Source organism: Anoplopoma fimbria, chromosome 13 (assembly GCF_027596085.1).
Source record: "Anoplopoma fimbria isolate UVic2021 breed Golden Eagle Sablefish chromosome 13, Afim_UVic_2022, whole genome shotgun sequence".
Taxonomy (NCBI): domain Eukaryota; kingdom Metazoa; phylum Chordata; class Actinopteri; order Perciformes; family Anoplopomatidae; genus Anoplopoma; species Anoplopoma fimbria.
Window position 1 is genome coordinate 26256973 of NC_072461.1, and position 14653 is coordinate 26271625.

General features: G+C 37.8%; 1 protein-coding gene across 2 annotated transcripts in view; it reads left to right on the forward strand.

Moving 5' to 3' along the window:
- The window catches only part of antxr2a (ANTXR cell adhesion molecule 2a), a 90574-nt gene that overhangs the window by 7417 nt on the left and 68504 nt on the right, over nt 1-14653 (forward strand). For both annotated transcript variants that reach the window (XM_054610503.1, XM_054610504.1), the window contains 7 exons: nt 3108-3179; nt 4334-4415; nt 4533-4637; nt 5036-5104; nt 7140-7220; nt 10940-11000; nt 11676-11771. In XM_054610503.1, coding sequence (XP_054466478.1) covers nt 3108-3179; nt 4334-4415; nt 4533-4637; nt 5036-5104; nt 7140-7220; nt 10940-11000; nt 11676-11771 — 566 coding nt within the window. The remainder of the gene's footprint in view (nt 1-3107; nt 3180-4333; nt 4416-4532; nt 4638-5035; nt 5105-7139; nt 7221-10939; nt 11001-11675; nt 11772-14653) is intronic.

Consider the following 14653-nt stretch of genomic DNA (forward strand, 5'->3'; position numbering starts at 1 on the left):
GTATACAATCACAAGCTCCACCAGGAGGCCCCCTTTAAGTTCGCCGCTAAAAGTCACCACCCACGGTTTCATCATCTGTGACTCGGTTCGTTTTTTAAGTCCACATATGACTCTGAAAACTCAGCAGACAGGATGCGGACGTACACGGCTGCTAAGTCTGGCCGTGTGGCTTTAAAGATTGTGCGATGTTTTGCGGGGGAGGATCGCGAACTGGGCCATGTGTCACGTGGGTGAGAATTATCAGCACCTCTCCTTATGCTCCGAGAGGCTTTCGGATCTCTGGAGGAAGAAAAACACTTAGTGCGCTTAACTAGCTGAAGTTTAGCTCGCGCCGTGGGATGGCATCCGTGTGCTGTGTGTGTCTCAGAAACAGAGACGGGAGGTGACACTGTGTTGTGATTTTATTTAGTGGAGACTACAGAGCGTTTTCCACACTATATTTCAGAGGAGATTGTAACATTTATCTAACGGCTTTAAATAGAGATGCAAAGATCCTTTTTTTTTTTGCTCTGCATACACAAATATAACAGACACAAGTCTTTAAGCTGTGTAGAAATGATTCGTAGAAGATGAAACTAAATATGCATCAAACAGTCTTTTTATATGTTCATTATATTGTTGTATTATTAGGTTTGAAATAGCGTTACTTTTTCATTTAGTACAGCGATTAATCAAAAGTATTGATGTGTATTATTGCTCCCATCTGTGTGATACTGGACCCGTTATATTTCATCAGCACTAGTTCCTGATTTTATGAGATATGTTGATGAAATACTGTTTCATAAGATATTAACTTCTCTGGAAATAGACTTGCGTCGTCTTGTACTGTAGAGGATCATATGTGTAATCCCTCAGTTCATCATACTTGCATTGAAAAAATTCAAAATGAAGTTAAAATGAGTCAGATTCATTTCATATTTGTGCATCATACAACCAATTCTAGCTTCAGACCTGAGGTCCAGAAAAGAAAAAACTCCCCAAAAAATGTCTCTCCAGGATGGACAGAGATGCATTATAAAGCCTGTGTACAGAGGAGACTGAGATGACGAGTATATAATGATAATATGGAGGTATGGGTTGAATATGGAGGAATATGGATCGAAATGCAATAGTACAAAGTATTTACATTTTCCTATTTAAATCATATTTTTGCTCATTTCAGTCTTCAGTTGTTAAACAACTTCTTTTAATTACGAAAATATAAAGATGAGCACTTCAGAAGCATGTTTATATTACTCAAACTATGATATTGTTAAAATATGATAATAATATAACGTGATATGGGAAAAGATATCGTCTTAGATTTTGGATATTGCAATATGCCATGAGTGTTGTCTTCTCCTGGTTTTTAAAGGCTGAATGACAGTAGAGTGATGTAATCTTCTGAACTTACCAGACAGTTCTATTATTTTCTATGATTTGCTTTTACCCACTTCATCATTATGTCAACATTACTAATGCTTACTTATCAGAAGTCTTGTGTAAATATTTTGTAAAAGCACCAATAGTCAACCCCACAATATCGTCTCAATATCAATATCGAGGGACTTGGTCAAAAAAAAAAAGGTGATATTTAATTTTTAATTGCTGATGCTTTGCTTTAACTTAAATACAATCGAAAGTATTGGAGTATTTTTTTCTTTCTGTTTTTACAGCTTTTAGATGCGTTAATAATTAGGTATTTAACAGTTTTTGCACATTTTACAGCAAGAGTTGCACATTTTCTTTATCTCTGTGCTGATTTACTTTCACAAACTTCAGCTGGATGTAGAATATATTCATTGGGCGGTGTATCTGCTGTAACGTGTGACGCAGGGATACTGAATGTAAACAGCTCTGATTTTACAGAGGAAACTTACAGCAGTTCACACCCTTAAACAGTCACAGGTACAAAGTTTATATACGTGTGTGTGTGTGTGTGTGTGTGTGTGTGTGTGTGTGTGTGTTGTGTGTGTGTGTGTGTGTGTGTGTGTGTGTGTGTGTGTTTGTGTGTTTATGTGTGACTCATCAGCGCAACATGTTTCCTGTCTCGAGTATTGATTAATCACTTCCTTCCACAGAAGCTGCTTAAAGTCAAACACTAATATTAGTCGACCTTCTGTTTGGTTGATTCTACATGCATCTCTCCCGTTCTCCTGAACTGAACTCAGCCCGAGGAGGAGCTTTTTATAAAACCGTCACTCACACCGACTCCTTAATATCCATCCCGAGTATTTTACGTGTTGTGTTGTGTGGGCGGTCGATAAAGAGGAGGAAGACGGACGGAAGTGATGGTTTTATGGAGTAAGGAAGTAGAAAATCTGCATAAATATTCCAGTATATGGTCTTATCTCAGAGTTAATGCTTCATTCTGAACAACAAATCCAGATTGAAATCATAAAAATCAACAAAAGGATCTTCGCTGTCTAAAAAAATGAAATAATATTCCAATGACTTGGAGCATCAACCTCTCGACCATCACAAGTTTGAAGTCGAAATCCTCGCGGCACAGATTCAATTTTAACATCAAGTCGTACAAACCAGGGCTTGGCTGTAATGGGCGCCAGGTTGCCATTGAAATAAGTGGCAACTCCTTTTTAACATAAAAATGACATAAAAAATAGACCTGCACCCTTTTACATTTTTTGCATTGGTGATAGTTAAATATTACTGTTAAAGGCAGAACCGGAACCAGACAACACTGCATGTGCATGTTGGTGCGTTTACTGGCGTGCACACAGGCCTATTGAAATATTACATATTCAATATTGTCAGCGGCGGACGCCATTTTCTTATCGTCAGCGTATATTTAGGCAAGACAAGATCCCGTTTTGTTTGAAAAAAGTAAACACAAAGAAAGAGATTCAGCATATTTCTCCAAATGTTGGAACTATTAAATTTGTAGAGTATCTTATTTAAATGTTTATGAATTGAATCACACTTTTAAATGTTCTTTTTGGATTCTGATGAAAAAATATATATTGATATTCTGATTTAGTAAAATGTGTGAGGGACTAGAACAGGAAGCAACTGAGTAAAGAAGTATATAAATCAAACACGAGTTTAACGCCACTTTTTAAAAATAAATAAAAAAACACCTAATTTCTGATTTTTGTTTTTCTCTTCAGCCCCAGCATGAGAGTCTCGTTAATCGTCTTCTCGGCGAAAGCAACGGTCCTGCTGCCTCTGACTGGAGACAGGTACTGAACTCTATCACTAATTCATCAATGATGCTATTGATGTATAATGCTGCGTCCATGGTAACCGTACCTTAAGAAGACTCGTGGTTTAAATATGTCAATTCTGTCTACTTTTGTTCAGCTTTTTGTTTTATATATGTTTTATATTTTGATTTACATCTGACACCAGCAGCAACCCTAGCTCTCCTTTTATTGTTTCTACTGATTAATGTTGTAATTCAATAATCATCAGTACTGTTTTATGGCAATATTGTATTTTGATTTGATTATTTTCCTTATTGTGATGAAGTTACTTAATTAGTATACTTTATAATTATTATATAAGTATTGTAATTATTATAGCTGTAAAACATTATCACTGTATTATTAGATACTCTAAGTGGGTTTACTTATATTTACACATTACATTATAACTGATTATATCCATTATAAAATGATTATTAACTATTACAACTATGACTAATATATCCCTAATACACTATAATCAGCAATTATGATGTGTTATGACACTTGACCTTATAAGTCATTATTAAATACTCTATAATCAATTATGATTATGTTATAAATCATTATGAATATTTAGGAGTGCTCATAAGTAAAAGTAAAAAGTGTTGTAAGCAAGTTATAACACATTATAAGATTGTTAACAATGCGTCATAGAAAGTTTAACCAAAAGCTATGTGTAGGTGTATTAACTCTTGAAACAAACCTCTCTAATATGAAACTAACAAACTTTTTGAAAAAAAAACATACACTATTATTATCATTATTATATATGAATAAAAATGTAGTTTTTTAGCAAGTGTTTAGTTGATTTGATTTGCTGAACTTGGCCTCTTCTAACAGGCCACCAGATTACAATGTTTGCCTAGTGACATTAGGCTGCGGTTAGTGGTTCAATTCCCACTGGTCCCCTAAATGCCAAACTGGATAAACTACTTCTATTTTCATCTCTATTACCAGAACAACTTGTTAAAGTATTTTTCTCAGCACGACTGTAATCACAAGTTTCCACCACATGACGTAGCTTCAGTACAAAATGATGCTCTACATGATACAGAAACCGAGAAGCGATCATTGGTAGATAAATCTCAGTAAAGTTGAGTAAAGTGCACGTTGAACAAAATGTCTAAATGAAGTCGTGTGTGTTTCAGGTACGAGATAGAAGAAGGTCTGGAGCGTCTACGGGAAGTGAAACCAGCTGGAGAAACATACATGCACGAGGGAATAAAACAGGTCAGTTTACCCTCATTAATAAATCACAATTCACAGCTTTTTTTTTTTTTTTTTTTTTTTTTTTTTTACAAATATACAAAACCATTGAGATGTTTCTGGTGTCGTTTGAACCCGCAGGCCTCGGCTCAGATAAAGAAACAGACCCAAAAGTCCTCCAGCATCATCCTGGCTCTGACAGACGGGAAGCTCGAGGTTTACGTTCACGAGCTCACAGTGAGAGAGGTGAGATTCGTATCGTCAAACAGTCGCACAACTTCTCATGTGCAAGTGTCAGAAATGCTGTCGAGACAGAATTTATGCCCGTTTTCCCACGAAGCTGATGTCACTTGTCACATTTTTTACTACAGTTAACTTCATTTAGCTGCAAATACGAATTTAAGTTTCATTCATAGCCCAGCTTTTTTTTTTTTTTATATATATATATATGCTTTTATGATTTTTGAGAGCATGGCAGGAAAAAAAAATCCTATTTATTTTAATTTTATTTCATAAATTAATGACATATTTATGAATTTATTTTCTGATTGTTGACTGTTTTGGTGCCTGGACATCCTGCATGTCTAGAGTTCTTTACACCCGACCTGTTGCTCATCATCCACACGTTTGTTTTTGATCCGCAGGCTAATGAGGCGAGGAAATTCGGCGCCCGTGTTTACTGTGTGGGTATCAAGGACTTCGACGAGCAGCAGGTAAGAAAGCTTCGGTCTTAAATCCGCAGCAGTGAAGTCTGAAATGTGTGCCGAGCGATTACATCTGATAGCAAGAGACGCTGTTGTTGCCATGTTGGAAGAGATTCAAGAAAGGTAAACACGTGTAATGTGAGCGCCGTTACCTGTATGGGAAATCCACGTCTTAAGAGTGATGTCATTAAAGCAGCATGATCCACTTTTCAGATGTTCATCGCCATTTTCTGTTTGATACAAATAGTCATCGCTTTGATGAGAGAAGAGGAATTCATTAGAATAATAATATGTTAAGGACAGCAGAATATTTATGTTTGGATTCTTTTTTTTTAAGGATAAAAGTTTTAGTATAGTTTTATGGTAAGTTGCTACAAAGATTAGCAGTTGCTTTAATATATTTCTTTATTTTTATTGCTTTTTTGCCCCTATTTTATTGGCTTAGTGCTGTAGGAATGAGTTCTGAAACCAGGAAATGATTCAACAAGTTGCCCTTCAGGTTCACTTGTCTCAAACTAGATTTGTTCTTTTTTTAATGTGGTTTTGGTTAGATGCCTCTTTAAATAAGGTCTGTGGGTAACACAATACTTAAAATACATCCATAAATATCTCACTTGTGAATTTTGAAGCTTTTTTACAAAAAAGGAGGATGCTAAGAAGTGGCTAAATGAGACGACTAAACACTAGTCCTCCTTTTAGCTTAGTGGTGGTGACGTGAAGTCATGTGACCGTGGTGTAGACCATGTGACCCAATGTTAGCTCTTTACTACTGCTGATTGTATTCACGCTTCAACAATCCTAAAAGTGGTGTTCAGTTTTGAAGATTTCCTTGTACAACAAACGTGTAAGTATCATAAAACCTTAGTTTTCCACGTAGTTTATTTTCTGTAATTAAAAAAATCCAATGGAGAAATCCCATTGGATTTTTAGTAGAGGGAACCAATGCAAAGCTAACTTCCTCGTTGGCCTATAAAGATAAGTCATCCCTGCAGCAATCTATATATTGGATTCATAGTAAAGAGAGCTCCATGATTAGTGGATGCTAATCTTCCACACTGGAAAAAGTCTATCAGCGATATGAGACAATTATAGATGAAAAAATAAGGTAAATTAAATCAAAAGACTTAAGTATAAAATTGCATCAATAAGGTAAAAAAACAAACATGTTATGTTATGTTTAAGGATTACAAAAAAAACCAACTGGCCCTATTTCCTTGAATCTTGGTGGAACGATGAAACCTGTCCCGAGAAAGAACACATTACATTTTGGAGCAGAACTTAAAACTGGTTCTATTTTTTTCCACTAATGGAACTGGCCTTGCCCTCTTTGAGTGCCCTTCTAGTTTGCTCCGTTTCGTGGAAGCTCTGTAAAGGACCATGTGTTTTAAAAAAAGATGGTTTTGGGCCTATGAAGTTCTGAGCAAGACTTTTAGCTTTATTTATAAAAATTCAAACATGGTTTTAATTCGGTGTTTCATGACAAACATCCTGATAAAATCACAATATTCTCTTCCATTACTCACTGTAGAGGAGTCTTTGTTGGGTAGAAGTTGAAACGGTGCGTTAAAGACATTATTTATGTGGCTGTTAAATGAGATATTGGCCAATCACACTGTTCACACTGTTTAGAAATCAACACATTTAATCGGCAACTGAAATTTGTGTCTCTTTTTATTATTTATTATTTGTCGTCAGCTGCACCGAAGTCAGAGTCTTTCCTTTTTGTGTCACTGATGTCCGTAGTGTTATTGTCCCTCTTCCAACATGGTGGCCTGTCCCTTGTAACCATTGGTAACCATCCTGTGATGAGCTCTTATTAAGTCAAAAACAAAGGCAATATTGCTCCCAGTTTGTGTAGCAGTGATATTTTTTTTTTTATGGTTGAGCAAAGTGTTTGCCACAGTCATGCCATCTGCTACGTCTCCTCCTGCCCATGATATGAAAGCAAAGACAGTGCTCAGTCCTAAAGAAGGAAAAGAAAAAGAAAGCAGCATTAAATCCTCAGTACTTCTTTGTTTACTCAACTCTTTGATTGTACCCACAGCTCGCCGAAATTGCGGACAACAAGGACCTAGTGTTTCCTGTCAAAGATGGCTTCCACGCGCTCAAAGGCATCGTCAATTCTGTGAGTTCGCCTACTTTCTCTTGGTGTGTGAGTGAGTGAGTGTGTGTGTGTGTGTGTGTTGGTGGACTGTGAGTTTTCAGTCAGCTCAGCTTTGTGGTTGATGTATGAGTTTAATAAGAGTTTAAAACATGCACAAAATTGGCAATTTTAAAATAATGTCTATCCTTATTTTAGATATAATTGAAGGCAGTAAAAGCGAGAAATGTTGTTTATTTTGGGAATCAGGTTAAATGGGGATAGAAATAGTGAATGAGTAAGCCTCACTGAGGTTTGTTACAAATTAAAAACCTCAGTGAACTTCCAGCTGAGCTTCATGGAAAATGTCTGTGGAAATAACAGCTCGTTGTGTCCTCAGTTTGTAGACAGGAGAAGGAAATGTCCTCACCACTCTGTAGCAAATTCAGACGCTGGACTGGGAGCAGCTTGACAGTTAGTCACTGTCCATGTGACGTCCTCCTCACAGTGTTTTTATTGTGTTTGAGTGTCAAAACTCAGTGCAGCAGCAGCGGCTTCAATATAATCAATGCTTTTATTTGTACAATTCAGAATAAAAGCCAGCGTAACGCTTCAAACACATGTTGTATGAAGGACAGAACCTGCCAAAATAAAATATATATAAATAAATGACCTGATGAATAATTAGATGTACCAAAAATATTATTTAAAATTAATGTAGGCGTTAATTACTTGATAAAAATGTGACATGAATTGATATTTCTGTTTTTAATTTGTTTCTTTGTTTCTTTGCCGTTGTATTAATTATTTTATGTATCTACTATTTTATTTTCCCTTTTATTTATTTATTTATTTATACATTTTTTAACTATGTAGTAGCTTTTAAATATATTTGTTTATTTTTGCATTTATTTTATTTTTTATTTATTTCAGATTATTTTTTTAGTGCAATTATTATATATATTATATTATTCATTATTAAATTTCTTACTTTTTTAATTATTTTCTTAAAAAAATGTATGCATTTCTGCTCCATTATACAAATAAGGGGGCTCTCATTCAAAGTGTATAAACTAGCATGCTAGCTATGCTAGCTAAGCTTCATGCACCAGGATCCTGCCAGGTTGCAAACAAAATTGCATCATGAAAGTTAATATTTTTCATATTATTCAACATTTTGTGGTCCAAAAATTCTAAATCCCATGTGGTGCCTGGGTGCATGGGAACCTCCGGCCTTCCTCTGTTCTGTGCTCCATAATCCTGTCAGTGTAGCGCTGTAATCAGTGAAAAGCTGTCAGAGCAGAAGAGACCCTTAAACAGTGTTTACATGAAGTTTCCCAATGCGGCCTCCTCTTCCGCTGCCAGCCAATTAGTGATACTTTCCATTTGCTGCAGCTTTTAGCCTCAACGCTGTCAGCCAATGCGGGGGTTTGTATGGCAACATTTTTCTACATGAATCTGAGCCCGGAGCCCCGCGGAGAACGCTGACCTGAGCCGGACCTGCATCTGTGTCGGAGCCGACAAGGCCGGCAGTGTTTAGGAAAAAGGGAGCGGAGAGCGAGGCGAAGCTGTCAGACATGCAGCTGGACGGACGCGGCGCCAAAGGGCGTGTCTTGTTTCAGTTGTGTGGTCCAAACTACAACAAACTATGATTGATTATGTTGCTACGACTGTCGAGTGAAGGAAGGTTGGAAATGTGCCGATGACTCGGACGATGGGCAGAATATACACTTTAAATCTCCTCTCCTTACATGCTTTAACAAATCTGCACTGTGATTACCACAAATATATATATTTTGTAATATTCCATCATTTGCAGCACCAGAAATATCATCTAAGCTGCTCTTAAGTGAGTCTAGGTGATTCATCTTTCGTATGTTTTGCAGCAAAATGATGAAAACGACAAAGAATGCAACCAATTTAATTAAAAACAGGTGTAAAATCTTGAGTAACCAAAGAAAAAGGCAAAATGAAAAACCTACACACTAGTTTTAACCTACGATATTGTCATCTCTAAGGAGCGTGAGAATCCAGCCTGGAATGATTATCGTTTCAGTGTGTTCTGCGCCTCTCAAAGGGTGGATTTGATTATTTGAAAATTAGAAGAAAATATGCTTCTAATCTGTTTGTGCTGAGCTAAGATAATCTTTTATTTATTTATTTTATTTTTAAGAGCATGCTCATCCTTCCCCGTAAAGTCATCTATATCATTTTCTTATTTTGCTAAAGTCTGAAGAAGAACGTCCTGCACAACAACAAAACAAACCTCATTCCTTCAGAGTCTCTGAGCAGCATCCCAAATACAGCATGGAGCATTCCTCTCTGATTAGTAACACCAGATTCCCGACTAGTTGGCCTCCTCGCTCCTCTGTTGGACTTTTATAGGATTTGAGATCATGTTTGCAGCCTTTTTTTCTGCACGATCCACCCTTCCTCTTTGACAAAACTCGCTAAAAAGAGCTCTGCAAAGTTGTGTTTCTGCCATTGTTTTTGTTTTGTCTTGTTTCGTGCCAAACTGGACTTTTGTTGTCTGAGCCGCGGGCTTTTTTGGGAAAAACCCCAAATTGCAAAGTAGCCACATCGTTATCGTTAACGTGTTTTTTGCTCTTATTCACGTTCGGCTGAGCGTTGTAACCTTTAGTGAACGTCACAGTGTCGCCGAATGTTGTGACGCATTCTGCGTGACAGAAAAAACAAAACAACCCTCAATTATTTTTCACAAAATGACTAAACTCAGCCTCATCCTTCCTGAAACCCCCACCAGTTACAACGTCAGCTGAGATATTCTGATGACTTTTTTTTGTTCCCTCCCTGCAGCCTGTAAATAATGTTTGTCGCTAGATCCCATTGAAATGAATAGCTGCTGTTTGAGTTCAACCAAACTGAGGCCTCTAATCTCAGCTTATATTTCAATATCTTCCACTCCTCATGAATTTTGTTATATTTAAAAGTAAGTGCTACTGTTTTTCCAAAATGACAAAATTTCTCATTTTGGAGCAGAACTTTTTTACACTTAATGGGAAAACAATGTCGTTCTCCGGGTCGCTCCATCTTTTCAAGCTTAGCCAGGCAAACAGTCAATTTATCCTTTCTTTTCTCTTTTTTTTTTTCTTTCTCCCACGCACTGCCAAGGAAGTAATTAGACGGGGAAAATAGTGGCACAGAGGAACAGCAGCAGATCCTTTTCCTCCCAGCTGTCATCCGCAACCCTCTTCCCCCCTTTTAACGATTCCATATCAAACCATCACGTCTAATAAGGCCGCCGTAAACACTCCCCTCCTCCTCTCCTCAGATTAAAGTTTCGCCCAACATCAAATGAAAGGTTCAAGTGTCCTATATCGCCGTTAATATGCTTCCTTTTTACCGACTGTGTTCCGGGATTTGCATAGTTTGTCCTTTTGTTGATTTATTGAATCGCAGCGGATCGCTCGGCTCCGTGACAGTGGGCTCACGCAGGCCTCTTTATATGATAATGCGGGATCCCGGAGGTTTTTAATAGAACTGAGGAATGTAATAGTCTTGCATAATTTTCCCATAAAGGCTGACACAGCTGCCGTTCTCTCCCCTCCTGTTCTCCTCGCCGCTGATACTCGGCGCCCTTCCTTTTGGCGATCAGGAGTGAGACATTTCTCAGGTGTTGCACCCCTAATCTGTTTTCTAAACTTGACAGAGCCGATAACGGCCAGGACTTGATGTATTTATTCTTGGCCCTCCAGAGATAATGTACCCATTTCATTATTTTCTTTTCCCTTCTCGTCCTCCAGATATTAAAGCGATCGTGCACAGAGATCCTGAGTGTGGAGCCCTCCAGTGTCTGTGTGAACGGTGAGTGCATCGGTCCCTGGAGCTCTGCACAGATCATTCTCTGCAGGAATCCCCTCTAATACTACCACTAAAATGTGCCAGTTTCAAGCAGTGGGAGAGGGAAAAAGTCTGCTTAGAGACGAGGAGTGAATCTATCGCTTAGGGCATCATAGGACACTCAGAAAATTAAAATAATTTCACATTTCACAGGTTTTTAGCCCTTTAACTCACAGTAATTTGGGGGTTAATCCACCTGAAAAAGCATGTTGTGCTTCTCTTAATGTTTCATTTAAAACAGTTTTGAGGTCTAAAGCTGTGGTGGCCTAAAGATTAGAGAAAGCGACCTTTTGACCTGGAGGTCGTCGGTCAAAAGTCTGAGCTTAAAGTTCAAATATTTTGTTCTTGTTATTATAAGAATATCATCTGAAAAGAAAAAATGTCCTATTTATCCTAGCTATTCGAAAACATCACGTAAACTACATTGTATATCTCTGCAACAAACAGTAATGTAGAGATACTTAGATATTTGTTCATATTCATGAATCTTTTCATAGTACTAGCAGTCTGTGAAAGTACTACATAGTACTAGTTTATTGAACAGTGGGTGGAAAACATTGATCTACTGAACACTTTGTTTACTCTTGACTCTTCATACGTTCCATACGTCTTATCTCCCGTTCTGTTTCCATTCCACAGAGTCCTTCGACATCGTCCTCAGAGGAAACGGCTTCGCTCTCGGCCGCAGCAACGAAGCCGTCGTCTGCAGCTTCATCGTGGACCAGCAAACGATCAGTAAGTGGTGGATCAATCAATGTGACTGAAGCAGAACACGTTGCATTCAGAGTCTCTAAAACCAGGATCTGAGATTCTCTCGTCACCGCGAACGGCAAACGAGCCAAATGTGGAGTCGCACAGTTATTCCGGTCTGGCCCTCACCGATATCTGCTCTACAGCGATTTCTCAAAGCATGCATGCATTTGGATAGTCTAACTACAATTTGTGAGGCTTGTTTTGACAATTAATAAATCATAAACCTTACATCAGGCCAGCATGAGCGTGAGAGAGTAGCTTGAAAGCAAAGAAAGAAGAACAGCCAACGTATTGGTATTGATGGAGATCAAATTTAGTCAAACCCCGCCCTGTAGATGTAACCTGTTTTTGAATAAGCTGGAGGTTCGTTGAAACATTAATGAACCATAAGCATTAAATACAATATCTCAGTTTATCAGATATAAGAAGAAGTTTGACTGGATGAGTGAACGGCCCAGTTTGATCTGAAATCAGGCCTGCAGTTCAAGTCTTCTAAAGATGTTTTGTGTCGATAAAGCTTCATCTTTTTCACCAAAGGACTCACATTGTCTCACATTAGTTACACAGCTGACCGTCACACAGAGCCAACAGTTCGCCTTCAGCCATCATGTCCACAGTAACGAAGAGAAAGGATTCGTTTTTATCAAACAAAGAAGTCGTTAGTGCAGTTTGAAAGTCACGCATTTCTGATGAATCGGTCAGTTTCTACGTGTGGACTTCTGCTGCAGAACTGAAGGGGATTTCCTAATGTTTTAAAAAATAGGGAAGAAAATATATTTGGAGCCACTGCATCATTTCTGACTGATCTGTTCTGATCATGTGATGTCAGTTCAGAGCTAAAGGCCCAGACCCAATAATGGAGGAGATGCACAAAAAGTAACGGTTCTGATTCAACGGTAACACAGCTGTTCAGTGGAGATCGAACACTGGACCCCTGCGAGATTCATCAATTGTTCATTTATTATGTGGCTTTAATGGCATTTCACCACATAAAAAAAAACTACAAAATGTACATTTACTACATTGATGGAGCAGCTACAACGTTAGCATAGCCTAGCATTGATCGATCCAAACTCCATTCAGAAAACAAGCATTTTAAAAGTTGTTTGATTGTTGAATCGCAGTTAGACCTGACAAAGCACAAATTCAGACTTTTTACAGATATGCATCATTATGTAGACATTTCGGCATCATTTTTTATTAGTTTATTGCAATTAAATCACAAACATGGGTTCATCCCGCTTTAATGAATAAACCGAGCGCCTCTGCATTGTTTTGTATACTTATGGTTTTGGGTGCTTGTGCAGGACTGGTACCAATCATTGTCCAATGGCTGATTCACTGCGGTTTTTGGGTGTTATCCAACATCTTATATGAGTGATGCCTGGTTTACATGAAAACAAGAGAAGCCAGACGTGCGGGTTGTTGCTTTGATGTGAGTTCGATGGCGTCCACAGGAAGTACGAGGTCGAAACAGACCCCCGTCCCGACATGTCTGTTATCTCCTAGCGGCTCCATATCTATATGATCAGAGCAGAAGAAAGGGTGGGGGGGGCCCTATGTAGGTCACCGTTCTCCTTATTTTGAGCTCGCAGTCTGTTCTGTCGAGAAAATCCTATTTTTTTTTTTCAAGGAAGCAAAAAGTGGATTTGGCACCGAGAGCCAATCTCTTCCAGCTCTCATTTGGCGGTGGGATCCGTGGGATCGACGTCTGCCAATGACAACACTTCTCTGCTTGACAAGTTATTTTTTGATTTTTCCAACATTTCAACTTGACTTAAAAAAAAAAAAAACCCACTTGAGCATATTTTTTTTTCCCTCCTTTCCTTTTTTAAAAAAAGGATTCCATCCGAATCAGGAAGTGGCCATTAGCAGATGTCTTCCTGTTAGTCCTTTCTCAGTTTAGTCCGTCTCACATTCGCCCACTTGGGGCTATTTATTCCCTCACTGGCTTCTGCATGTGTTCAGCCCAGACCTTTCTAACAGTGGGGCACCTTATAATTATGGACAGGCATCATGGGCGACTATGGAACACACACGCCGCATATGTGGAGCAGATGCTACAGTCTCCTCCATCACCAAACCAGTCGGAGCTCCCGATGCAGACGAGCTGAAAAAAAGAAATATATATATATATATATATATATATATATCAGTGATATGATTATATATATCTATCAATAATCTCAACGACCTCAGTGACTGGAGATGATTCAGGCCTCAGTCGACCTGATGAACACACACACACACACACACACTTCATGCAACTCCCAGCGAAAGAAGAGTGCTGACATTTCAATAATATGTGCCAATATTTTAACAATACTAAAATGTTACGAAATAACTGATATTTAGTTGAAGGAAATCAATCCCATGTAAAAGAGAGGGCCAAAGAGGACATAGATTTCATAATAACTGTGACTTTGTTTCATAATAAAGGATGTGTTGGTACTATTTGGTAACCCTATGTCTATGATGCATTATAAACATACTTAAAATGTGTTTTAATCTGCTTATAGCACCTTTAAAATTATACCAAAAAGCACTTATGACTATTTATAATGATTTATAACAATAATTTGAACACATTATAAAGCATTTTATAGTTACTTATATGCTGAAATTTCATAATACTTCTTAATTGCTGGTCAATTACTGACATTTTTCTTTTTCAAGGTTCATAGTGTATTAGAAGTCCCACAGTTTGCTTTTAATTAAAGTGAGAAAAAAATATCAAAACAGAAAACATTCTAAAATACTTAAAACAAACATTGACCACTTACAGTAACTCCTCATCACAGGAGCTATACGCAGATTAGAATGCATCAGAAATATGTTTATAATGCTTTATAGACATGGGCGTC